The sequence below is a fragment of the Nesoenas mayeri genome (assembly GCF_963082525.1).
Source record: "Nesoenas mayeri genome assembly, chromosome: 1".
NCBI lineage: Eukaryota > Metazoa > Chordata > Aves > Columbiformes > Columbidae > Nesoenas > Nesoenas mayeri.
This window is the reverse complement of record NC_137541.1, coordinates 32,515,922-32,543,830: the sequence shown is the minus strand read 5'-3', so window position 1 is coordinate 32,543,830 and position 27,909 is coordinate 32,515,922. Positions and strand designations below refer to the sequence as shown.

The following is a 27,909-nucleotide window of genomic DNA, read 5'->3' as shown; positions in this document are numbered from 1 at the left end:
GTTTACCACATAATAAATCTGTATTTGTGTTTGGCAGCTAGCCAGCCAAAATTAAAATGTAATTGACATGCTTCTCTGCAGTCTGGTCATCAAAGTCACTGGCTTCACAGATGAGTAAATAACAAAGTCAAATTGTGATGTTCTAACATAAACACTTCTTTAGGAATAACTATATTTATCTCCTCTGTCAAGACATCAAATGATACTTGAAATAATCATATACAAAAAGCTTTGCAAAAGAGATCAGAAGAACTGTGCTATACATCTGGTGTTGAGTTAAAAAACAGTTTAATGTCTCAAGGCACCACCACGGTAGAATTTTATACCTGCAAGTAATCATCTAATACACTATTGTACAGTTAAGGTAATGTATTAATAAACACCTTGTGCAATTTTGGGAAGCAATCTATAAAGGAATGTTAGATATACAGTAGGCACATACTATAATACAAATAAAACCCAAAATTCCTAGAAAAAGCATGCTCAGCACCTTTTGGTATAGGTTGAGTTTCTTATTCTAAACACTATGTAAATCCTAACTTACAAAAGGTAAAACTGAAATCTTATAGTAACTGCTTATTTAAACTGATTTTCCTGGGTATTTCCCTCTATGTCACAGGATTACTTTTAGGGACAGAGGACTCTGGTACTGGCTGTAAAGGGCTATCTTGTTCATTCAGTTGTGCGTTCAAGTTTTCAGAAGTTAGGAGAGAAGAATTAAAAACTATTTCACTTAAGTCTGATTTTATGGATACGAGATGTGGTTCTTGAAAACTTAATGGTTCTTCTACTAACACCTGTGTGTTTTCTCGTGTCATTCCCATATCTGATGGTGACTTTCGTTTCATCCTTGTGTAAGATTTGTCTAAATTCTCCATGCCTTGGTCAGTTTTCTGAAATCGCCCAAAGAACCAGATGAAGAAACCAAACAAAGCAAAAGCCAGCAAACTTGGAATAAAAGCCAGGCATTTGACATCAAGGCTAGAGCCTGTAAATCTGCTGTGCAAGAACATGTCTCCTTCGGCATAGGTCCGGTTGGTCAGTGGGTTAGTGTTATTGGATCTCCACTCCCAAGACAACTTAGTTCTATTAAGGTCTTTCAAGCTTTCTGAGTCCTTCACTGTGTAGATCTTCTGTCCAGGACCGATATATTGACCGTATTCATGAGGTTTGTAAAATATTTGGTTCTTCCACATATTCAGATCCAAGATTAAAACAAGGAAGATAATTCCATAGTTAAACCATTTGCCTGTTTGGAAAAAGAAAGTTCTGTCACCAGATATATCCATTTTATAAGTAGTATAAATGAAGTCATATCTAAAAGCTACTCAGAGGAAAAAAAATCCCTTTTTTTAATTAATGTGTAAAGCAAAGCTGTAATAAAATTTCCACCATAGTCAGATTTATGCTGAATATCCCTTAGTATTGCACGATCAGGTCTGGGCGCATAATAAAATAATTTTGTAATACAAGCACAGCAGTATATCAATTGAATTCACATTGCAGTTTGTAGGTTACCTGTTGATTAGACCCTTGGTGATGTGGTACAGATCAATTAACCTTAAAAAGCATTAATTCCAGGGCTTAAAAAATAGTCACATGGAAATTTTCCATGGAAACGTCATATTTGATAGCACAGATTCTATGCTAGGAATGACTGAAATGACTGAAGTTTTTGGGCTTGGCAATTATGCAGATTTTAGGAGTATGTACAGAGATTGTTTGATATACTAACCATGGTGCATAGAAATATTTGGGTGGGGGCAACTGGATAAACTGTGATTTAGAGATATTATACCCTTAGGAAACAGCAAGGGCTGATTGTAGTCTTGGGAGGCTAATCAGCTTAGCTTTTCTTACAGTCCGTGTAGTGAGAAACTCCTCCAAGGAGTGACTCATGGTCTTACATTGAGCTCCTGCAATACTGGCAGAGGAAACCTTTCTCCTTTATTATTTAAAAATACTCTTTTGCATGCTTCCTCCAGGCATCCAAAAGACATGAAAGACACCTTTATGCAATTTGCTCTGCTTTGAGAAGGGTTTTGGAACAGATAAACTCCAAGTGTCCCTTCTAACCTAGATTATTCTACGATTACAGAAAACAAATTATACTGTTTCCATAGTCCAAGCTTCTCTTGCATTCTAGCTGGACATATGTGATGATCTTAGTTGTGCACTGCTGACTGGTACCACCCAAGAACTCAGCAAATCTACGTGTCAGCATTATGTGAAAGGACATTCAGGTAGGAATGCTCCTGCTGGTGATGTATTATATTGATCTATGCTAGAAGAGTATTTAATTATGTCTCAAGTGAAAAAGAAAATGAATGCACCCGAGTATCAAATGATCATTGGCTTGGTAAAGAATAAAAGGATTCCAGTTCCTGAAAGTCCGTGTGTTCATACTGTAAGACTAGAATGCTCCAGAAAGGTGCAGAGCGTAACTTGTATTTCAGCAATAGTGTTTAGTAGTCCTCTTCAATCTAGATTATACTTAGACTGAAAATTAACAAAGATGTTAATTGTCTTGTGTTATTATCACTATCCAGAAAACAAACTGCACTGAAAAGACCTTGCAGCCAATCCTGTTAACATAATTCCTGAATAACATATCTTTCCCCCGCCCCCACCTCTTTGGGTTTTCATCAGTATTATAATTGACTTGTTAAAGAAAAATACGGTTTTAGAAGATTATTACCACACTTTATGATATTCAAGTTCCTTGAGTCAACACCAAGACACTGAAAATGGTGCTCAAATATAAAATACAATAACAAATGATACAATCTAGTTTGATACTGCTTCCTGTCGATTTCTGCCCTGTGTTTCTCTCCATCAGATTAACCCTGACTTCCCCATAATGTATGACCTTTCAACAGACAGAATATATCATAGTGTGTTTTGATGGGCTGGCTGAGACACACATTCACTGAAAAATTGGCAGCTGTCAAACAAAATATAATAACTGATTTCTTCCTGCTTTTTTCTCAGCTGGGCACTAAGGTAGATGATTCTCCTTTACTTACTCTCTGCCATTTCTTAGGATATAATAATAATGTCACTATTTTTCAGATCCCTGCCCTTTTTTTGTTTTGTTTTGTTTTGTTTTGTTTTAAACCGGCTGTGGGTTCAAAAGTTATTTGATGCTGACTGAGTGTTGGATAGAGAGTGAGACCAACCTACACAGAGAAAATGATCATACAATTCTCACTTTCTTAAGAAAATAGGTTAAACACAAATAACAATAAAACAAACGTTAGAACCATTCTCTGTTTATCCATGGCCAGTTTGAATGAAAACACGAATTAACTCCATTCAAAATGTCCTTTCTCTGTTGTAGTTGTTCTCTTGGGCACTTTCTGAAAGAACATTTTTTAATCAATTGTTTCTCTGCATTTCCAACAGAGAGTTGTTTCAACCAGAAAGCAACCCCTTGCTGCATTGCCCCCAAGTTAATTGCTTTAGCCATGTTCTTTTCCCATGAAAATGCATCATAAACTCATTAAAAAAAATAAAATCTTCTCATCATTTTGCCATTGGCTTCATCAAAATATTATCTATGGTATTATCTATGGTACTTTATGTTTCCACAGGGCGAAGACAGGCAACATTCCAGAGAGATCTGCTAGACCTTTGGGATGGTAGGAAGGGGAAAAACTTATGTAGGACTAGTATTGCTCTTTCCCTTCAGCTAGACATGACAAGACTGAAGATGTGTAGGGAAAACAGACAGCTGAAAGACCAAAATGAGAAGTATAATGAAACGGAGACATTATTGAGATGTCCTTTATAAAGAAATTGTTACAGTTTTCTTGATTGTAGGTTTCAGGTATGACCAACAAAGGAAACTTAGACATTGCAATGCTGAGCTATGACCTACCACTGACACCCAGTGGATTTCATAACAACCACCTGTGTGACCACATTGTCCTATATGCAACACGTTGTAGTGCAAACCACTAAGTCTCTTACTCTAACGAGTAAGACTTGAGATGGCAGCCTGCTGCTGGTGAAGATGTTGACCAAGAAGCCAGCAGAAAACACTGCAAACACTGAATAGAGGTAGCCAGGCGCTTCATCTCAGGCTTCATGTTGTACCTACCCTACACTGTGTTTTCATAATCGTGAATCTCTTCTAAGATGGATCTGTTTAAATGTTAAAAATTTGAGTGCTCACCTGATACAAGAGAGATAAACATTTCAATTATTCTGGTTTCATTAAAAGCATGAACGTAAACTCCTTCACTCAGCTCCTAGACAGTTAGGCAGAAGCACAGCCCTAAGCTCCACTGTTGGGATCATTGGGTCTGTGTGGACTATAAAGGGTACTTAGAAAAACAGCTTAGATCTGAAACCCCCGTTAATTAAGATGAATCACAAGCTGTATGTCTAAGTGGCAGCTATTTGCCTGAGACACACCTCTATTCTATAGTGGATCTTCTTCGAACTCCTTAAATTTCTAATTTCTAGACAATATTTCCATCTTCTGCATCACTGTCATGCTTGATGAGCTCTATGAGTTTTCCTTTTCTTTTGAAAACTGTTGTCACCAGAATCAAATACTGTATACGAGTAACAGTCTCAGTATAACCATGTATGAACCCAACGACATCTTCCTACACCTACTCAATGTTCCCTGTAGCCATAGGCTGCATTAATCTCCTTAGACACAAAATGACTGGGAGTTAGTGCTGTCTTCATTACTTATAGAAAGTATTTGCCTCATTCTACAATAGAGTGTCCTCTGCTGTCTGTCCAAAAGACATGTACTTTACTGCTGTACTAACAGGTGTAATAGTCAAATAAGCCCAGTTTACCAAGCAATCCTTCTAGATCAGTGATAAACATGTTGAAGCAGACTGAACCAAGAGGTCTGACAGTCTCCACTCACAAATATCTATTTGATGATAATTCCCCATGACAAGTAATTTTTGAGACTTATTATACTGACCAAGCTTTAACATTATACATGTGTCTAATCTATACACGTTATACATGTGTATAATCTATATACATGTGTATAATCTATTATACATGTGTATAATCTATATCTATTAAATGATTTTCTATTGCAACTGAATTTTAGCATATTTTTTAAGCAAGCTTTAAGTCATATATCAAGCTTATACAGGAAATAAACTTTGTAAATTAGAAGTCACTCCTGACCTCTCATCTTACACATAAACAAGCTCAAGCTTATAGTTTTGTGAAGAGTCAGAATAATTATATTACAAAACTATAGATATTAATTTTCTTAAAATATATTTATAATTCATTTTACAGCACTTCAAATTTCATTACAGATGAAAAGTGATAAGGGAAAATGGATTCCCACACTATGAAGACATTTAATTTGTCTCTTAACCATCTTCTGTAGGATCAGTACCACTACTGCTTTAGGGTTGGTTCTGCTCCAATGAGGTCTGTGTGGCCAAGAATAGTAGCATACACCTGGTACCATTTAGTCTTTCTTGAAGCACATGGATTTTTCATAGACACGATTTAAACTGGAATAATGTAGTACATTTTGCTCTCAAGATTGGAAGGCTATTCAATAATTTCAGCAAATAATTCTATGCAGAATCTTCAATGAAGATTCAGTGAAGTAAATCAGATGGTAAAACAGGCTGTGTCATTCAGCCATGCACTACCTAAAAAGAGACCAGGTTGATCACTGGCATTCACAGCACTGAAGTTCTTACATGCTATTTATGATATTTGGAGAATCAGGAATCTGGTTTGGTATATCGGGAAATGTGCTGCAATATTGAAATTTGGTGCAATAAGGATCCCCAAAATGAAAAATTGGAGGTACGTAGCTAGCCAAGAGTGTATACTGAGTGTCTCTGTGAGACTGTGTTGCAGAACATGACTTTCTTTTCTAGGCTTTGTAGTCTACAGCCACTACTTGGGGCTGAAAAATGGATCCCTATTTTCTGAGCAAGCATGGCTGTTGAGGAGGTTTGTATCCTCATGGCTAGGGCACTCACCGGAAGGGAAACCTTGACACTAGAACTATCTCCACTTACATTGGTTTGGACCTGCATTGTAGGACCATGCTCTGAAAACCAGCCTATATAGGACTCTGCTTAGAAACGCTCTCTCTGCCCTGCAGAATCTGAACAATAAATGTGCACTGCACATGAATGCCAGGGGATCTCTCGTGATGAAAGAGGTTGGATTTTAATCTTCCCTTTTCCAGGAAGGAACCTATTTCTGTCAGCTGGACAAAATGTTTGAGCAGGGCTCATATTCAAAAAGGCTGATCAGGAGTATGAGACGTTCAGCAACCAGTCCACAGTCCCACATGCAGCTGATCTGCTGCGCATCTGAGGCAGATTCCACAGATCCAACTACCCCACACCAGCTGCTGATTCTGGAACATTTTTAATTTTGTATGTCCACTCTGCAACAAAGCAGTCACATCCAAAAAAAAAAAAAAAGAGAGATCTCTTGGAGAAGCCAGTCTTCAGCATCTCTCCTGAGGTCAAGAGGAAATGTGAAAAATCCCAGTTATTAAGGCTAGACTCCAGTGGCCTCATGCTGTGTAACTGCAGCCAGAGGCTAGTGTAGGAAATGTTGACTTTAGACTCTTATCTCAATTGCAATTTGTGTCTAAAAACATTCAGACACCTCTGTAAAACATTCAGGTATCTCCGAAACATTCTTCTGTCACGTTAACATTATTAGCTAGATACAGGCATACAGACCACTCACAGCTGAACTAAGCCTCAAATCCTATGAGGCTTTTTCACATCTGTGTGCACAGACAGCTTTGTTTTTACCTCTAACCTTTCTATTTTTGCCCACAGGCTCCCTCAGGCTTCCCTGTGTAGGTGATGCTTGGCCTGAATCTAGACACACTTTTGGTTTAACTCCACAAGCCAGCCGTGCAAGGCACTCACCAGTAATGAAGGTGATAATTTCTCCTTTGTGCAGAAGGGCACTCTGGCTAGATCAGTGCTCAGAAACACATTTATAAACAGCCAGAAAAATGTGCCATCTGTTTCGATAGCTAAACCTTAACATTTCCTATTTGAAACTTATCCATACATTTGACAGCAGATGCTCTTGGATCTCCAGTTCTGCTATTAAAGGGTACCAGCCAGGCCCCCTAGTGCCTTTTAACTATGAAAGAATCTGAAGCAACAAAATTTACTTTCAACTCTTACAAATTTCCCTGGCTATTTCAGAAACTAGGATAGACTATGTATTTTCATAAACAGCAGCCCAAGAAGGAAAATACACACATTGCAGTGAACCATCTGTCAAGGGAAATCCAGATGAGTTAAGCAGATGCAAGGATTCAAGTTATTTTTGATGTTCATAGATAAAAGCAGCTATCAAAACAGGATAAAAATATTTAATACTGAGTAGATGCTTGCTAGGAGTTCCTAGATGCAGAGAAATTTGAGTAAAACATGGTACTCACCACTAAAAATAAGATATGCTTTTGATAGTAAATTTAAAATTACCCTGAAGTATATCAGCTACAAGCTGCAGATGTTAATTCAACATTACTGCCAATTTACAGCATTCAGAAATCACAAGTCAGGCCTAAGGAAGCATGTTATTAGTTTGAAGTAGCAAGATGGGTTAAAAAAATTACACTTCGTACTGTTTTATTTGCTTCCTTTTTTAGATGTGGAGTTATGCAGAAGCAACCTTTTTTCTTTTCTCAGCAATCACAAGCTTTAGCTTAAAAAATATGAAAGCCAAAAATTCTCACATAGTCACTGAATTCAGGGGCTCAGACTTTGATGCAAAATAGAAAAAACAAACAAAACCAAAATAAAACAAAGCAACAAAAACCCCTGTTTTAAGACTTGTGATAAAATCAGGAGAGCTGGCAACACAGGTCATGTAACTGTGGAATCTTCATCTGTACAGAACTTGCCTGATGCCATCAAGCATGCACCGACAGCAAGGTGGCTTGAAGTCCTTTACTCCTCTGAATGTCTCTTTACCGCTTTATGAGACCGTTGCTCATTAGAGCAACCCAGCACCAAATAGGGTTGCCCAGTGGAGTCCTAGGGCTGCTCTTATTTACATCAGCAGTGACCAAAACAGACTGTGAAAGAACTTGTGAAGAATAAAATTTGTCAGGAAAAAGGTGGTAAATGTTAATTCAGCCATGCTTGCTTTCTTCTTGCTATTTGGGAAAAAAAGGGTTTCTGGTTTCTGCAAATCAGGGTACACATCATAGATTTATAGCCTGACTTTATCCCTATAGCAAAAACTGAAATAAACAATATTCAGACTTCAGTCTTCTTTTCCTGCTTATTATTAAAAAAGATGTCCTATGGTTAAATTTAACATTCTGGATCCCATGTATTAAACAGGGCTTAAATACAGCAGGCTCCTGACATTATCAATGTCCTACCTCCATATCATCTGCTGCAGTTGCATTCATGTGCATCACTCTCTACCCTCATTTCAGATTGGATTACATTCTTCTTGTCATATATATATTGAACCAGTTCTTTCTGGTTTCTTTTATTAGCTCCTTGATTTGATTAAAAAATTACAAGTATCTACACATCCACACAATAACTGGAGCTTGAAAATGATCCAAGATGATACCCGAACCTAAGACAAGATCTGATGGCAAGAACAGATGGTTCAAGCAAAACTTACCCAAAGGGAGGTTCTTGTGCCATGTGTTATGGCTGTTTATTAGATCTCCTAAAGGGTGGTGTAGCACCAAGATAAAATAGGCACTCAGTAGACAGACTACGTGACATGCAGTCAAATGGATTGATTTGTCTAGCGAATCTAATAAATGGATCTTGTTAATGCTGAGCAGGGAAAAATATTCCTCAGTCCCTATTCATTAGCTCATCCTCATTAAAAGAGTGCCTTCTTGCCAGAAAATCAGAAAGGCCTCCAGTCCTCTCTGCAGAAGACTCTACAAAGCATAAATATTGGTTTATCTCAGTTGGTCTGTTTTCATACAGCAGCGATGCTAGCAGTTGTATTTCTGATCCCTAATTTATGCTCTTTGCTGTTGCTTATTGTTTGCTTTTCCCTGATTAGCATCAATATATCTGCCTCTTCTACAATGCAAAACTGTTCTTGGCTCTTCAGTCTCTCTTCTCTTCGATCACCCGTTGTTTTTCATCTACATTAATTACATCCTGAGTTTCTGTATCTGGTGGTGCAGCCAACCCTACCAGATCTCAGTCATTGTTCATACACCTCTTTATGCAATGGAAAAACTGCAGGATACTCAGGAACCTTGTGAGACTGAACCCCTCTAGTCTTGAAAAGCAGAAAAAACCCCACTTTTTTACTATCCCTGAATACCACGCCTATAGTTCACATCAAATATTCGATGGTTATACTCCTCTTTTTCCTCTCCTTTCCCTTCTTGTTCACTTGGGAGAGAAAAATATGTTCACCATGTACACATCTCATCTTCTCTCACTCTACATCTTCAAGTTACTGATCATGGAATAATTTACTTCATTCTGTTCCATAAACTACTGGTGGCTCAAACAGTCTGACTCAGATGTGCCCCAGCCCTTCTTTCTGCTTGCTGGCTGCCTGGTCTCTCTCAGTATTTCAGCAATGCACCTACATCCAGTTTCAAAACACTTTCCATCCTGCCATCTGTACTTCCTATTGGCCCATTTGCCTTCCCTCATTCAATAGCCAGAAGGTAACTTTTGCACTGATTTTAGCTCCTTTTCTGGGTTTTAATATGATCACTCAGATTTCTGCCTTCTCTACTGAAAATCCCTTTTCTGAAGCCTCGTTCAGCCTATCTCGACTGAGTCCTGGGTTCATCACTCTTTCCTCCTCCACACATTTTCTTCCCTTCACTTTTGCTGCCTGGTGAGCTTGTGACTCACCTGCTAGCTCTTGGTCTTATCTTTGTATTATCTCTGAATGCTCCTTTTATCCCTGGTCTGCAGGAGTTTCATATGACTGTGTCACTGGATGCTCTCATCTATCTTGTTCCTGTTCTATATCATGTGCTGTGATTGTTTATATGAGCAGTTAAAGACCCCCGTCAATTCACACCTGCATTATTTTTCTATCCATTATTACCCACCTCTTCCCATTATAGAGAGAGAAGCTATGCTCCTTCTGCATAGCCTGAAGGTAAAACCAAAATATTTATCCGTATTTAACCTTCTTCTCTTTTTCATTCCCTACTGTTATTAAAATACTGTCTCACAGTACGCAAGGATCAAGTACTTTTATCTATACGTACCATCCATTTGAATAACTGCACATCTGTTTTATTTAACTGTCTGCTTCTGGTTAGATGACTGATGAAAGTATGGTTATGAGTGGCCTTTGCCAGATGAGAATGACTGAAGTTATGAAAAGATATTAGTATAAATCTTAGCAAAGGCACCTGAATGCATAAGAGATTTGAAAATGAAATAATCTGCTAATTCCCCTGGAGAGTAATTTTAGATAAAAGATCTCTGAAGCTACATTAGGTATTACTTAGTGTCACAAGAAGCTGCTGAAATCCATGAAAAACAGCAGGTCTCTCCGATTCATAAGAAACAGGTTCCTCATTTCCCTGAGATGTTTATATATGGATGATATGGATACAGACAGATAGACAGAAAAATAGTAATCTAGCAGGGATACAACACAAAAAGGATGTGATAAAGAGCATGTTATTATACATTTCTTACACAGAAGCAGTTCACCATGTGACTGTGTCACAATCTGTAATATTACATACCTGTTATATGTATGTGATATTCCTCTTTTAAGATCTTTTGGAAATAAGGAACTTTGAACTGCATGTGTGCAGATGGCAAGCCTGGAAGATTCACTTCAACATCACCCATAAAATGTGGGAACTCCCAGTCCTGTTAAAAAAATAAAGATAAGAAAGTAAATATAAGCTTTCATGGTGTATTTTTGCCCTTTAAAATGCCTTGAATTATACTAACAAAAGGAAAAGATGCTTTTTTTAAGCCTCTCATTATTGGATTTTCTTATGTGAAGTTTGACTGAACCACTTGAAATGGAATACCTTGTTTATATTAGATATTACAATATGATTTTTACTTCAGGTCTATGTAACTTTGTGTTTAAAAGTTCACTTCAGAATGACAATATTGAACCCACTGTACCAGCTGATAGTACAAAATAGTATAAACATACAAATACCTATATAGCAGCCTTGCAATACTGGTTACAACTAATTCAGCAAACAGTTTACAGGTAAGAAATTGGCAAAGAAGGCCTGACCACTTCAAACATTTCGTATCTCTCTATTCCACTTGTTCAGCTTATAGAGCGTTTTCAGTATTTGGCCTTAATGCATCTAAATAAACACGCCCTGCAAGTTCAGGTCTTTCAGCATAATCTGCCTGAATCAATCCAAACACAGGTTTCTCCAGTGCTATATTTCAGCTGCCTAGGTAATGCTGGAAACGTGGAAGCTTTTACCTATTATTATGCATATTTTGGTGGCATATGGTAACCCAGCTGAGGAGGAGCTGCATTTAAAGGAATTTTTCGCTTGATTATCTGCACCCACTGTTGGTCACTTGAAAATGGATATAATAGCATGGCTCATTACAGTCCAAACTGAAAGTCTAGCAATAGTGCTAGAATCAGTACGATTACTGCTAGAGTGGTTAGTCTGTGTCTGCAGGCTGCTGGCGATCTGTGGCTAAAAACACACTGGCCCTGTTCCCATGCATACATCTGGATTTGTATCCCACCAGCTACTGTAACCAGCATCTGAATTGCTAAAAGTAAGGTAAAGGAGTCTGTAATCTGAGGAGCTCTGTGACTTGAGCTTCCTTCATATGAAAACCATTCCAGCACAGTCATCTCTCCAACAGAACCAATCCCAATTCTATTCAGTTTTATAAGGATGGAAAGTTTCCTACCAGGGTAATGAAAAAAAAAAAAAAAAGTATTCAAAACTAAGAATCATCTCTGAAAGAGAAATCACTATCTATAACTTAACTTCCAATAATTGCTAAGCAGCTCTGGCATTTTCTGCAGTGGAAGTGAAATGGAAAAGTTTTATGAGTGGGGAATAGCATAGCCCAAACACTAACAGCAGCTGATTTGTGCTAACATATCATGATACTGAGTTAAATGGATTAACAGGAGTACAAGCAAGGAGAAAACCTGACCCTCTGTACCTGGTTCGCAATGTTCACAGTGATACAGAAAGTGCCAATTTACAGATGCAGAAGATAAGAGAAATAAGGATGCTCTCTTTTTCCCTTATCACTAGTGCAATGCATGCACTCCTGGTCAGGAGGGAGGAACATAGCTGCCCAGCTGCACAATCCCTTACATTGCATCTGCAGCCATCTCCTCACAGGCACTAGACATTCAAAAAGTGCCCAAAGAGAAACATTTTATGGGTGTACACTCTCAGTTCACAGTATCTAACATACATCTCGGGCCTTGTGTCTTATGTTAATTCATACATACTCTCCTCCAGGAATAAATAGGAAGAAATATATTATTCCTGAAGATAAACAAATGGAAAGCTGTGGATGTTGCATTACAAATAAGTAAACATGGGACTATAAATCCAGCCTCCATCTCTTGCTTTGCCCCAGTGCCCCTACTGTGCCTTTTGCTGATTTACAGATAAAATTCCACTGTACAGAATTTCATATTGGACTGTGTCTTTGCATCTGAGTTTATAAAAAAGTTCGGCACTTTTTCTGATAATGAGTAACCAGAATGCCAGCTCTGTCAGATGTGCAGTTTACTGTATTCATTGTCTCAGCAAATAATTGCTGAGAGTGGAAATATTTAATAAATTAAAAGCAAAACAGAGAAATCCAACCCAAACAGTTGCTACTGTTTACATTACAACAGATGAATGGAGAGCCCATTAGAAAAATACATATTTGACACTCCAAACTACAGCTACCTTTCAGGTGTACATTATTTCTATTTTCTACACACATATCCCATACTGTGAAGCATGGCTGAAAAGTATCATGACCTCTGTTACCCTGTAGCCCAGTAATATGGTATTGCCATTGTATGGTATCGCCATGGCTTTACAACTCTAACACTACTATTTAGTATATAGAAATATCGGCCTGGTAGGACAGCAGCAGCATCGAGAAGTGGAGCCACAGGACGTGGCACAGAGGAGGGAAGACATGGGATGGTAAGAGATGGGCACAGGCTGGCACTGGAGACCCCACGGCTATGAACAACTCCCTAATGCTCAGCTAAATAAATGCAGACCTGGGGCTGGAGAAAACTGCTGTTAGTGGTAACAAGGAGAACAAAGAAGTATTTACCACATGCAGAAGGTGCTGTGTATGGTAAACTTGGCTGCAATGTGGAGGTTCAGACCAGTAAAGAAAAAACAAAGTCTAAAAGTGTGTTAGCAAACATGAAAATGTCCCCAGGTAGAACCTAGAGTGAGAGAAAAGAAACCATCAAGATGAACATCATGTCCTTACCAGCAAAGGTCTCCAGATGCCAATGACACGCTATGACACCCCCACTGACCCCCACCAGAGTGAAACTACCCATTTCAGGGTCCACAGGACCAGGAGGAGGGTGGAGAAAACACCAAGACAAGCAGTAGAAACTAAGGAGTGTGTGTATAACAATTATGACATTATTATTATTATTATTATTATTAGTAGTAGTAGTAGTAGTAGTAGTAGTAGTAGTAGTAGTAATATACATTATTATTATTAATTACTGAAACTTTTTCTCCATAGAAGTATTATTTTCTGTAATAGTTAAATCTCAACTAATCACTGTTCTTGGATCACACTGTTAAAATTCCACTGATACTAATAATAAATTCTTGGCTTTATCTATAAAGTGTTTCTTCTTCACCCATAAATAAGGTTTTGAATGTAACGCCTTTATCATTATGATTATAAAATTTGTTATTTAAGAACACTCCCACTGGAAATACAGAAATAAAATTTTAAAAAAACAAACCAAAATAAAGGAAAACACAATAAAATTTATTTGAAATCAAGATTTTAAAAAGGGAAACTAAAATAATGAATTAAGCCTACTGACTTCCATGAAAGTCACTACAGCCACAGCACTTAGGAAAATGAAGATTCAGTTTAGGTGATTAAATAGCCTTCGGGGCTCATTTGGCTCACAGCTTTGGTAAGAGTGAGAATGTACTGTCCGGGTAGTGACATTATCATCTGCTGACACATAGCTGTAGTATTACTATTGTGCAGGAGAAGAGCAGATGACTATTAACTTTTTGGGCTAAGGCCAATATCAAGTTGTCAAATCCAAACCCAATAAAGTGTCCATTTTGCTATTTAGATTCTATTTGCTATTTAGAAAGTGTTGTCCAAAATCTTTTGACTCTATCATCATTTTTTTTTCCTTACTGACAAGCAAAAGACAACTTAATTTCAGCAATATCCAGAAAACCATGCTTCTAAGAAATTCAAGGTGCCTAGTAGGAATAATCTACCTCACTTGTTAATAGGTACACTAATAGGGCCAATGCACAAGCCCATAAATCTAACTGCTTCCCTCTGGAACACAGCTCAAGTCTGAATCATGCTTTCATACATGGTATTTTCTCTCTGTAGTCTCAGATGTAAGTCTGTACTGTCAGTCTGTGCTCACCTCTGGGACATGAAAGACATGAGTTCTTTAAGTTCTCAGCTCATAATCACACAAAGTTCACTTAGTCCTTATTGCTGAGTTGTTTGTGCTCTACCATATCAGGATCTTATTAGGAACCGGGCCCAAAATACCATATTTAGAATGCATCTCCACTTGCATGATTCGAAAAATAAAGCTATACTGTTAGCTCATGTTTGCATCTCTCATACTGCATGAATAGATTGTTTCTTCTTTTAATCTATCAGCACCAAATTTCTAATATTCATCTAGTTCAATGGTTTGCAGCCTGAGCAGGTCGGCAACACACCTTTATGCAGTTTATGAAGAAGAAACCAACCCAGAACAGAAGGCTTAAGTCAGCTGCACAGAGGTCTCTAACCTCACTGGCAAGTTTTGTGGGATGTGCAAATCAAATGAGGTTATTGCCTCATTTCACTCTGGTCATGGGAAAAGGGCATCCAGAGGGTGAATCTAAGATCACTGAGGGGTCCATCCTAGTGCTGCAATGGGAACAGGAAGCACCTCTGATTTCCATCCATTAAACCCAGAAGCACAGACAAAACTGGATGCTGCAAAAGAGGAGATCATGGTATTTTCATTTTCTCCCCCTTTGTTTTTAATTCCAAAAGCCAAACAAACACACACACTCTGTTGCAATGTCACTGTTGGTTTAAGACACTACAGTGGAGCTTGCAGCACTGATTTGGTACCTCTGTAAGTAACGATATTTTTAGTAATGGTAACTGAGCATCAAAGCCACACTTTCTGATATGATCTGGCTCTTCTCTGCCATCACCTCAGAAACACAGAAGACATTGCCTAGTGAAAAACCATCCTGACCCCAAGCCAGGACACGCAGATGCCCCGAGGCTCCTGGCCGGCCAGGCAGCCCAGGGCCATGCTGGCAACATCCATCACCCCACCTGGCTGCAGGATTGCTCCTTGCCACTTGGTGCCTTTTATTGCAGGCTCTGGGTCATGTCTCCCAAACCCAGAGGACCAGGACCAGGCACCAGCACGATTCAGCAAGGGTTATAAGGTGCCTGGGAGGGTGAAGGTAGCTCTCAGGAGACAGCATCCCATGCCTCATACACACACAACTCTATGTCCCTCAGCCACCAGCCCCTTTCCTCTCAGGGAAAACTGTCACAGAGAAGGTGGGACCAGGATTGAAAAACAGTAAAGATTTGTGTGCCATGCTTTCCTCTCTCCTCCTGTCTGAGTGTAGCTTATAGGGTAAATATAAAATAACACACAAAATAATACAAATACTGTTCAGATATAATCATGAAAGAGGACAAACATACACAAAGTATTTTTGCTTTAAGTAGTGATGACATATGCTGTATTTAATGCTTGAAACACATTTGTACTTTAAACCTCACAGAATAAACAAAAACAGAGGGAAATAACTGAGAAAATGCATATATGAATGTGTATATATGCGCTTGTTCCAGAACTGCCTATAGTAATTTTTATTTCATTTATAAAAATCCTCTTAATTTCTGAGATAGAAGACTGTGCATTTTCAGGTTATCTTTGCATCTCTTAGATAGCTTTGTTTCAACTCTCAGAACATGGCAGACAGGAAGACAGCAAGAGGAAATTTAATGAAAGGCAATGGCTACATATTTTTGCAAGTGTTTGAAGTAAGAAATAAACAGCTCTAATCCAGAGAAAAAGGCCCAATTCCTCTACGGTTATCTCTAAGCTCATTGCAGTGCTGCAATTTGCAGTGGTCTCTGCAGCTGAGATTTCTTCAGCTGTGAGCTGCTAAAGTATAAACACCATTTTAATATTTCATTCAAACATACATAAGAAGAGAAGTCATCAGGCATTACTAGCACTCACTTTTATGCCTGTGTACTGTTCGTTTTCTGGCCTCCTGGTTTTTGCCAATACCTCTTAGGAAAGAGGTTTGATGGACACTGCAGGTTTTAGCCCTCACTAAACCAAAAATATATACTTACTCTTAACATTACTACCTGTGTACTTGTATGATTTCAGTGGGCCTCCTTACCTCCCACAGTAAAAGATGGCACATTATTCTTCAAAAGACCTCCTGCTTCATGTTAATACTCTCAGTGCTAATCTATTCAGAGTTTTCAAGGCCAGAAATTTTTGTTTGAGCTGCTCTTCTGTTTTGGTTTCACCTGCTTGGATTGTAATTGGCAATAACAATCACAAAACCCCACCGGGAACTGTGGCACAAAGTCCCTGATTGCAGACACAGCTACATCTTTTAGTCTTGATACAAAGAACTCTAAATATGGAAAATCCACTCAAGTAACTGCTTCAGTGTTGAAATATCCCCTCAGAAAATGCATTGGAGAAGTGATTTATTTCTGTCCAAAATTCCTCTAGTTTCTGCTTCCAACCAGTTCATTCTGTTTTGCCTTTGCAATGAGAAGACTTTTCTGGGTACACACAGACATGTATCAGGACTTGGTCAGTTTTTGCCCTTCTCCTGTTCAGACCACATTGTAAAACAAGGTAGAAATAGGCAAGCTGCCCCTTGGCAGCCAGACTACACAAGATACCAGAAACACCCCGGCTGTATCAACACTGGCTGTTGTTCCAGCTTCTACCAAGCTGCTGAGACGGAAGACTAAAGACAGTTTCCAGGACCAGACATGGGTATAGAAAGGCTGTCCCTGCACTATGTGGCAATGTAAGGCACAGAAATACCCACAACTTTGCTGGTGTTCCATGATGTTTATGCTCCTCTCCTCCTCAGCCTTTGCTTAGCTTCTTCAAGCTCCTGGCCTTTCCCTAGAACAAGCACTGCAAGTCTTGCCCATTTTCTCCCTTATTCGAGGAAACAAGACATCAATAACTCCTGCATTGAGGGTTAAAACAGCAATATGGCCTCTGTTTTTCAGTGTGCTTGGTCTTGAATGACCCCTTCCATTAAAAAGTCATAACAGAATCCTTTAGTCTATTATCCATTTCTGCTTATTTAGAAGCAACAATCCCCAGGACACCCAGGTCCCAAACAAGCCCTGTGTCCCTGCACTTCGTATTTACACATTAATGCATTTTGAGCCTAGACAAAGCTGCATATGCACATGTCCTTAAAACGGTGACCTTTGTTACTGAAATACGAAATTGGTATTTGGCTTTTCCACAGCAGACTCAAAGTAATCTCATCATTTCAGACCACCTAAATCAATAAATGCTTGCATCTCACGTACCCACGCCTATAGGCACTCGCAGATGCCTGATTTGAAATAGACGGCACTCCCTCTCTCCCCTGTAAGTGTAGCTTGGGTATCATCTTCTATTCACTGCTCACAATCTGGTAGTGCCTTGATACTTCATATCTTTTCTGCATATCACAGATAGGACAATCCCTATCAAAGCCCACAGCTAAAATTCTTATCGAGGTTCTCATCATCTGCCGTTCAGTTACATTGGTGTGTTCCCCTCTGGCCTTCACAAGTGCAGTTTGTTCCCCACCAACACAGATATGCTGCTGCAAAGACCATTCTCCTCATCTGTTTCTTCGACCATTTCACTCTTTGATCAAATAAAATGTAGGCCACTTCCTTTCATATTCAAATCCCTTCAGATCTTTCACTACCCTAGGTACAGACTGTCAATATGACAGCTGCTCCTTCAATCAACCTATAAATCCAGGCTATGAATCTTTATTTAAAGAAACTTTCCCCTGTGCAGTTCCCTATCAGCTGCAGAGCTTTCTCTTTTCTCATCCTCCTTTTCACTTCCTCTTTGTTATGACAAAACACAAGGTTGTGATGCCTTAGGCATCCTGGGTTACCTGTCATCCTGACCACTGACATTGCTATTGCTTATACCTGCCTATCTAACCAGCCATAACTTTTGGCTTTTCTTTAGCAATGGAATGCTCTAGGACTGGAGCTGAATTTTGATTGTCTTTGAGCATCATCTAGCACAATGCTGCCCCAGTTGCTTGCGACCATTGCTAGTTCCTTGACAGGACAAATATTGCTAAGAGTGTGAAGAATTAACGGCTATCAAGTCTTTCTGTTACATTAGGAATGAATTGTGTTTGGAAACAAGTCAGCACGCAGGAAGGATGGACACTAGACAGTCTCACATCTTGATATGTGTACTGACCAGGAAAAATTGTAATCACCATTTCCTGCTGAGAGTCAAAGAGAAGTAACGTGAAAGAACTTTATCCATGCCAGAGGTGCAGTAGGCACCACTAAGCACAAGCCTCTGTGCACACCCTGGGGGCAAGTCCACCAGTTTTTCTACTGGGCAAATGCAAGGTCTCATAGTCTCAGTGCGACCATGAGGTTCCTCTTCTTTATATCTAGCTCTCACTTGTTGATCACCTATTCACAACTGCTGAAAACACTGATGAGAAAAAAGCTGCTCAAAAGTAAATGTTCTTCTATCTTGGCTCTGAGTTTCTCCATTTTTTTGTAAACCTTTACTCATGCTTTACTGTCTCACTCATGTCTGACCTTGATTGAGCTAAATAGCTATCGGGTAATTTTTCTGGATGAGAAACACCAATGGGAGCTTTTCCAGTTGATTCTGCAGTCTGATAAGCTGCTAAATAAAGTGGTAATGTTACAAGATTGTGTACCTGTAAGAGACAAACAGCTTCTGAAAAGCAACTGTCTTGTTCTCTACATGAAACTTCCCTAAACCACCAGCAAGTCAGTTATAATGCTTTTTCTGACTACCTCAGCAACATGCTTCATGAAAGTCATTTCTGTGGTGAATAGCAGAAATTAACATTCAATAATAACATGCAATACTTATATTTACAGATTTACTGAGACTACAGCTCGCTGTCAAGGGAAGTCACCTAAGACAGAGCAGTCAATCTTTGTGGCATCCTAGAAGACCAAACATGTGACTATGATGTTGAGAATAAAAATAAATTTAAAATACCTTGCTGTGCAGTATGAGTACATATGCACTAAGGCACATACCATTGCATTGTGAAATATACACACACATTGCAGCTGAACAGTAACATGAAATCTGGAGCATTTCAGGATTTGCAAAGACTGCTGATGACATTTGTACCTATTTGAGGACAGTAAGCTCTACTTAGAGCTCTGAAGTAATTTTGCATTAAGGCAACTGTCTCCAGTTAATTTCAGCTGCATTAAAAAGTATATTATCCCTTTCTCTTTCCAAATACCCACAGACATGAATTTCTTTGTTGACTGATATCAAATGGTGCTTTTTAGTGTTGTCTAAATCCAAGAAGAGAGATTTGCAGGTATTTTCCTTGCTATGAGCTTTGCAACATAATAAAAATGCTGTTCCAGAAATGAAGGGTATCTGGAGCAAGGGAATTACTATATGTTGCTCACTGTAGATGGAAAGTAAATCAGCTCAATGTTAGAAATGGATGACTGAGGAGCTATTCTGTTGTGGAGAAAATTCCTTCAGATCATAAATGCTCTGAAGAGTTTTACCATCACCTGTTCTGAGAAAATTTGGGGCCAGTTACAAACAAAACTATCAACTTGCCCTTTGGTATTAAGCATGATCTGAAGCAGCAGGTTTGGACCAATGGTCTCAGTTTGAAACTTTCATCCAACTTGTTTTGATGTAGCTGTAACTGTAAATTACACATGCTTGTGAAGGGTTCAACTTGCTGTGATTATGTAGTGAAACAGTAGTATTAATTTTCTATTGACTGATACCTAGAAAATTAATAGGGCTTAAGAAGATGACAGAAAGTGAAACCACCAGATGTATATGGTATGCAGGGAGGAATCTGTCTCATAAATTTAAACATGGTGTTTGCAAACAAGTCAGTGTAAATTCCCTTTCCTTTAAAAAAATCAGTAATAACTCTTTTCCAAAATCATTTTCCTCCTCATAATTGTGCTCATTACTATACTTTAATATGTAAGAAAATAAAAAGGATACTGTATGAAAATATTGAAAGAAGAAAGGCTGACTTCAGAAACCGTGGCCATCTGCACTTAAGCTTTTCTTTCAGGGACAACAGTAATATGGAATATATTTGGTCTTCCTAGCTCCCTCTCTTGTTTTTAGTCGAAGTTAAAATAATTTTCTGTGTCCTGAGTTTTAGCCTGCTAATAGGATTAGCAGCGGCAGCACACTGTACTTGTGAACGAGTTGCCTTCACTACCTGAAGGCAACAGATCCCGTTCCTGAGCTCCTCCTCTGCGCTCCCGCTCTACACCCAGTTTTATCTTCAAAAGCTGTGGTGTGGCCATTAGGCACATCTGTTCCCAAAGTAACTGCGGCTTGTTTGGTATCAGTAGGGGGGCAGTAGGAACTGCATACATTATGTTTGCACAGCCATTATGTAAACACATCTGGGTAGCAAAAGAGGATATAAGGAAACACATAAAGCTTAGGAAACATTCATATAAAAATAAAATCAGCTTTGCTTGCATATCAGTATTTCTGGGATGTGTTTTCAAACTGCCATCAACAATATAGAATACAAGTGAAAATATATATATATATATGTTATACTAGCATTTATTTTGTCTTTTTTTTGTCTTTTTTTTTTTTTTTTTGGCATTATACATGCTGCCAAATCAGTTTCTAACATTTATTGTGTGAATTAAATTGCCATTCACCAAGATGGGAACTAGCATACAGCTAGCTGCCTTGTAGCCACATACATTTAGGGATCTTGGACTTCAAGCTGATCACACTTTGGGTATTTCATCTGAGTCTCACTCCATAGGTCTGATGAGCCCTGCAAGGCTTGTCAGTACCTGTTACAAAGCAGATGTCCTTTCTTGCACTGAAGTTCTTCATAATAAATAAGGCCTAACTGGCAATGATAGCTGGTCTAATGGTCTCCAAATACCTTTTCTGTGTTTGCAGCAATCTATCTGCTTTCTTCCATCTATCATAATAATTTTAATAATCATATGAGACAGCTTCTCTTGACTCCCTCACCAGGTCAGGAAGCGAAACAGCAGAACAATCACTGAGCTGCTCTGGTAAGTTGTATCCTCATCAAATGAGAGCATCTCAACTTCAATTCCTGAAATTAAATCTCAGTGCAAACCACTACCTTTTTCAACATAATTTGAACGGAATGGACCATCCTTCTGACAGAAATGGACTGGAAGAGTTCCTGGAAAGTACAAATCGATAAAAACAGAAGGAAAGAGACTTCTTAACTGTGCTGGTGTAAAATACAGACTCAGTCTGGTGCATGAGATACAGACTGTGAGTAACAACGGACCCAGGAAACAATGTTTGACCACACAACTAAAAGCATCAGCTCAGAGTTCTCAGCAGCTTGTGGTGCCAGAGGGTTTTCTGCCTTACAGTGTCCCCTCAGAGACTGAGATGTTGAACACCAACCATCCAGATAAGGAAAAAGGGATGTGAACACAAAGGTGCCCCCTCCCAGTTTAACACAAGGGACTGTGAAAGATAAAATGAGAGGTTCTCACACTGGTAGTGGTCACATCTCAGGCAAATTCTGGTGAGTGCAGACCTCAGCACTGGATCAAGGCCTCAAAGTGATGTACAGTGTGTTTTTATAAATGTATTAAATTCTAACTGTATTACTCTACTATAATAAATAACTCTCCTAACTTCTAAAATAAGATATTATTTAATTACAAAACAATTTACTGAATCAGAAACATACTCATCTTCATCAATACACAGAAGCAAATTTGTAGGAAAATCCAGTTACTAGGAACCACTGTAAGATCTTTGTCATAAGATACCTTTGTTTCGTTGTATTTGGCATCATTTGACTAAAGGGACTTTGAGAAAAGTAAGAAAACAATAGCCTCCCTTCCTAAGTACAGGTCTACTAGTTTTGTTATTTTCAGTAATAAGAGGCTACATAAAACTACTGTGCTGCTTTGTTTATCATACTCTATCTTCCATATAGACCACAGCATACATTAGTCATTCACTACGGTTCAGTGACATGAAATATCCTCTTATTAAAGACAGTTTATGTCACTTAATAGTTGCAAAAATTGTTTACTTAAGCTCTCCCCTTCCTATCTGCCCTCCACTCTCCAAAAACCGATTCATTTTCTCATGCCTTGAGGAAATGCTGCCAGGACTTTCTGTATGTTATGCAAACATAAATTAACATGCCTTAAAAAATGATCAAAATCATAAACCCCAAGATACAGCCTCCAATGTGAATAAAAATTAGGGAAGGTAGCTCTTCTCTACAGCCTCCTCTCTGACCCCAGTGCAGAAGCTCACTTCTGGAGTGTGAGAGAGGAAAAATGCAATTTCAGCTTTTTATGCCGGAGCAATATATCTGCTTTTGCCAAGTGCATTCAGAAAACATGAACTTCATCCTAAAAGGTTTTCAGTGTTTAGAAACATCCTGGGAGAACTTGTCAGAAACACGGTGAACCAAGTCCTAATTGCACCAACTCACCCTGGTCTTGACAAACATAACAGTTTGGTTTGAATTTCAAAACTGTTCCCATCAAAATCTTCAGTAGCAGAGAGAATGTTGTTAAGGTCTCTTTTTGAATCTCAGAGACAAAATCAGAGGCTGGTGGTGTGCCTTGAATGAATTAAAGTGCTCTCCTAGTAAGATTTGAATCTAAATATAGCAACTATGCTGATCTCAAGGAAAGGCTGAATTATATTTAAAAAAAAATGACAGATGAGGCAGGGTGGATAACCTCAAAAGGTTTGGAAATTCAGCGTAGATAAGAAATCATATATAAAACACTTGGCAGAAGCTTATCCAAAGTAACAGACCCTTCTGAAGGATGTCCTCCTGCAACCCTTCTATTCAGTCTTTACTTCTGATCTGCAAGAAATCCCTTTTCCTCCTCACTGCCAGTGCTTCTTTTGGAAGACAACTTGCTAATTTCCTTACACAGAAAATTCTCTTTGGGGTCAATTTTAAGTGTTCCATGAGCCCCTATTTGGTGGGGAAGGTGTTCTCTTCCGCTACCTGCTGTTTCAGAAATTTGGCTCTCTTTCACCTATGAGCATAACCTTACATCTCTGTAATCTTTGAGCTAACAATAGTACTCACCTGCTTTTCCCTTCACTGTATTTTCTTCCATAACTTTATCCTTAACATCTACAAGTGGTAGACTTAATCCAGTATTTTTAATTTTAAGAGCTTTCCTGACAAAAGTTTTGTGAAATGACTTGTTGCCTGCTGTCAGAGAGGCTGTTAGGAGGGCAGTAAGCAGATGCAATGTGCTGCTTGTAGATAAATGCATGGCTTCCAAGCTTCCAAGCATGACTCCAAAACTCTTAATTACTGGCATCAATGAATCAAGGGAGCCAAATTACAGTTGCTGAGTGATTACTCTCTCAGTGTGATTAATAGACCAGGTGGGGTTTTAAAGCAAAGTTCTGCATATGTATATGTATATAGAGGAGGGTAGATATGTGTGTGTTTTTGGGGGAGTTCCAGTTTAAATAGTGAAAGCTATATAATGCAGATCATTACTGAAACTTTCTGGATAGGAAAATATAGAATTCAAGCATTATTGTCAATTGTTTTAAGAAATACTAAATCAATTTTCTCATCAGAGGAGATGTTTTAGAGCAATTCATCAAGTCAAGATAATGAATGAGCTGTTCTTTCACAGCATTCCTCAAGGAGGAATTATCCCAAATGATATGGTTACTTAATACGAACATTTATAAAGGGACAGTCATTATGCGAATTATGTATTTTACATAATTTATTTCAACTTCCAGTTTATAGCAGCACTTTTATCTTTTTTTTCATTCAGAGATAAAAAAGGCATCAATTATAATTCTCCTAGCATGTCTACAGAACAAATGTCTGCTAGTGAAGTTGCTGTGCTCATTCAAACATATAATTATACATCGGAGGGTCCTAGGCAATCTACATTTAGTAAAATAATGAATAGATAAAACCCACACACTTAAATGTAGCAGTTTAGGTATGAGAAATGCATCACAAAATATATTTAGGGGTGTGTTGGCCTGTAGCAGTAGTAGCAGTATCCACCATGTGATGACTATTGTCTGGGCACTTCTGCTGTTAAATATATAAATTCACTTAGAACCCAGAGAGCAATATTCTTGCTGCCATGTTTTTAAGAGAAAACAGAGACTACTGCTTTCATGTCTCCTCTGACTCAGTACATTTTTACTGAGGTTTATCCAGTTTGCATGTAAAAAGCACGGCTGCAAAGCATTCAAGTATGAAAGAAGTATGAGCAAACCAGATTATAACAAGTATTTCTGCAATTTCAAAGAATCTGTAATCAGAGGTGGAGAGGTATAATGCAGGAAAGCAATTTAGAACCACACCACAGGTTATTATTACAGCAATGTACTATTTAGGAATTAAAGACTACTGGGCTATTGGTCTGTGTCAGCATGCCTGACAACAGAAGTTGGCCAAGTGTTCTACTCTGGCCTAAAATCAATTTCACTGGCTTCTACAAGCACAAATTCAAAATCTGAGTTACTAATAAAATAACATTTGCTAATGGACTTTGGCAAAGCCCCTGCTACACCGTGCAGATGCTGAAAGGTTGCGACAGCTCCTTCTCATGGTCTTTCCACTGCAAATCATAGATATTCACAAAGGTCAGACTCTCTTCATCTGGGTGACAAAAAACACCGATCAGAACAGAAATTCTTTTAATGATGGTTTAGATGAGTGTTGTGAAAGATTAAAAGCTCCTGTAGTACCACAGCGTGGGGGATTCATGAGGCTTGAGGACACAAAGCTCATAGTAACATTTCCCTGTCTTCTTGTAATCTTAATCAACCTAAAGACTGATCAAAGTATTGACCAAAGCTTTCATCAGAAACTCAAAATAACAATTTAATGAAATAGGCAGGAATTAACTGCTCCTTCCAAAAGTGTTCATTACTTTTCTCCCCTCTCATTTTATCTGCATTTCCCAACTTCTCCTCTGAGTTTTCCTGCAGTCAGCTGCCAAACTTCTCACTTTAAATGCTGAGTCAAAATACAAGGATATCACTCATGTCATTCTTGTATATTTTGTAGCAACCACTTAAGAAGGAAACACTAGTATTTCCTTCTTGACAAAGATATACAGGTCCAGTACATACTGTCTCACACCTAATTCTAAAGACTTAATTGTTTTCTGTGAATCCCTGCTAGATACATGGAAATTCTTATGTTAATAAAAGTAAGCAAAGCCTCATGAAAGTTTATTCAACAGAAACAGCTATTTACAGGAGAGAGTTATTCAAGGCTCTGGTACTTAATTGTCACCGATGACAATATTCTACTTCCCTGCAAACAACACCAAAAGCTTTTCTGATTTCTGTCATGTAAAGTCAATTACCAATCACATACATGATCTCTTAATTTCTCTTTTTATGACTATGATTCTGCACAAGGATTTCTACCAGAACGTGTTACCTTTTAGAACTAGAACATGAAGGAAAACTGGCTTCATGTTCTCATTCTGAATTTAATGTTTTACAAATCTACATTTTCCCCATAAAATACATTAATAATTTAATTTTATTTTCTTTTACAAGCTGGAGGCCCGTCTAGCTTGTATGTCAGTGCGGTTCTGTGTGCCTATACAGACATAGTTACCCCATCCTTAAAGGAATCTGTAGTTTAACTATTATCTTTTAAGACTTACTACTTTTCTGCATTTCCAATGGCAATTTGTGTCTTATAAACTAAGAATACTGGTAATTGATAGAATAAATAATTGCATGTGATGGATAATGTTGTCCTGGCAGGTAGTCCCTTCAGCAATACTCACTAAGGCATTCCTTGCAGAAGAAACATCAGAACTGTTCATATTTGCATTGGGACACACTGTGCAAATCTACCGACCAGCTCTGTACGGCGCATGAAAATTTCATTTTTTAGATATTTTCAGTATCAAAAATTGCTTTTTCTTGCAAGCGCTATGTAAAGGAAATGCTAGAGTATTATTGCTATAAAAATGAATATGAAAATGAGGTTGAGAAAATATTAGATGGAATTATTAGATATATCACTCTAACAACTCTGCTGAAACTCTGAGCATCACCAGTATAAACTAGGCATTTTGCCTGTAAATTAACACAGTTGGGTCAAGTTGGAGCCACTGTCTGAGTGAAGGCTAAAACTGGAGCCAGGGTACTGGAGTAGAGCCCTGGAGAGCTGGGAAGAGCCTCACCTCTGTAGATCTGAGATTCAGCAGGTGAAGACACCAGAGGCTGTTCTTCCTTCTGGACTCCTCCCAACTGCTGAGTGAAAGAGAAAAAAAACGCTACGGGAAACATGGGTGATTTTCCCCCTTCTCAGTCCTGAGGTATAGTTTATAAGTGCAAAAGAAAGAAATGCAACAAAGAAGAGAACTTTTGGGGGTTTATTTTACTATTGAAATGTCACTAGAGGAATTAATGCAACCCATACCAAAAGGGCACCCAATTACCACTGCACTACGTGCCATATAGGACAGACAAGAATCACAGCACTGTGTCTGTATACACAATACTAATTTCATTTGTTTATAACTTTTCCAAATTTAACTGCTTGGGTTGAACACAGCCCATGCCAGGTGTCTGCCTCAGGCTGTTTTTTCTCTGTTTAGTTCTACGTTTCTGTTTCAGGGTTTTGACATTTTCAGCTACCACCATTCAAACACTTCTGAGAGAGAGACTAAAGAGAAAGTAAGCTGCTTTGCTTTGTGGAAATACCTAATGCTTTGAAGTAGAGACATACAGTTTAGCAAGGGACTAACTTTGTGTCATAGATGTGCCTTTTGCTTCCCTGTGAATATCTGCCCCAAACTGGAAAAGTTTAAGGTGCCTTTGAAAAGTCAATAATTTTCATGCTCGCAAGAATTTAGCTAAAGGTTCAGAAAAAAGTATCTTCACAAACTGTGCATCACTCAGCATGCCCAAGTGTCTCTCAGCTCCCAGAGATCATCAGACTATGAAACTGCCACTGTCAGAGAACAGACAGAGCATTCTCCATGTCTCCTTTCCTCCCATTGCTGCTTGTGGCAGGACTCTAAGCTGCTCTCCAAGGGGGACTGAGCAGGTCCCACACAGCATCTGAGGGATAGAGAGCCAGATTTCCCTTAATTCCTAATCCAAGCACTCTGCATGCAGACAGAGCCAGGCACCTGGACCTGAGTGAAGATGGGGGCAGGAGAGCTTCCAGCTCCAGGTCTGAGTCTAGCAGGGATACAATGGCCCAGGTCCTGTCCTCCTTCCTCACCACCAGCACTCTCTAAGAGGCCAAGCAGAAGGCTTGGCATACCCATCTGCAGCCACAGGGTTAAATGAAGGCTGTGTTCACCTGAGCCATGCTGTGACAGGAAAATTGGGATAGGTTACACAAAGGGAGTGGGAGGAGGCGAGAGACTTGAGACAGGCAAGGGGGTGGAGAGTTAG

The 27,909-nt window shown here is 38.7% G+C and overlaps 1 protein-coding gene across 1 annotated transcript in view; it reads right to left on the bottom strand.

Annotated features, from left to right (window-relative positions):
- Positions 1–608: 608 nt before the first annotated feature.
- The window catches only part of TMEM117 (transmembrane protein 117), a gene marked incomplete at both ends in the record, with an annotated part of 204,434 nt that continues 177,133 nt past the window's right edge, over positions 609–27,909 (bottom strand). The window contains 2 exons of the mRNA XM_080357883.1: positions 609–1,249; positions 10,709–10,838. Coding sequence (XP_080214009.1) covers positions 609–1,249; positions 10,709–10,838 — 771 coding nt within the window. The remainder of the gene's footprint in view (positions 1,250–10,708; positions 10,839–27,909) is intronic.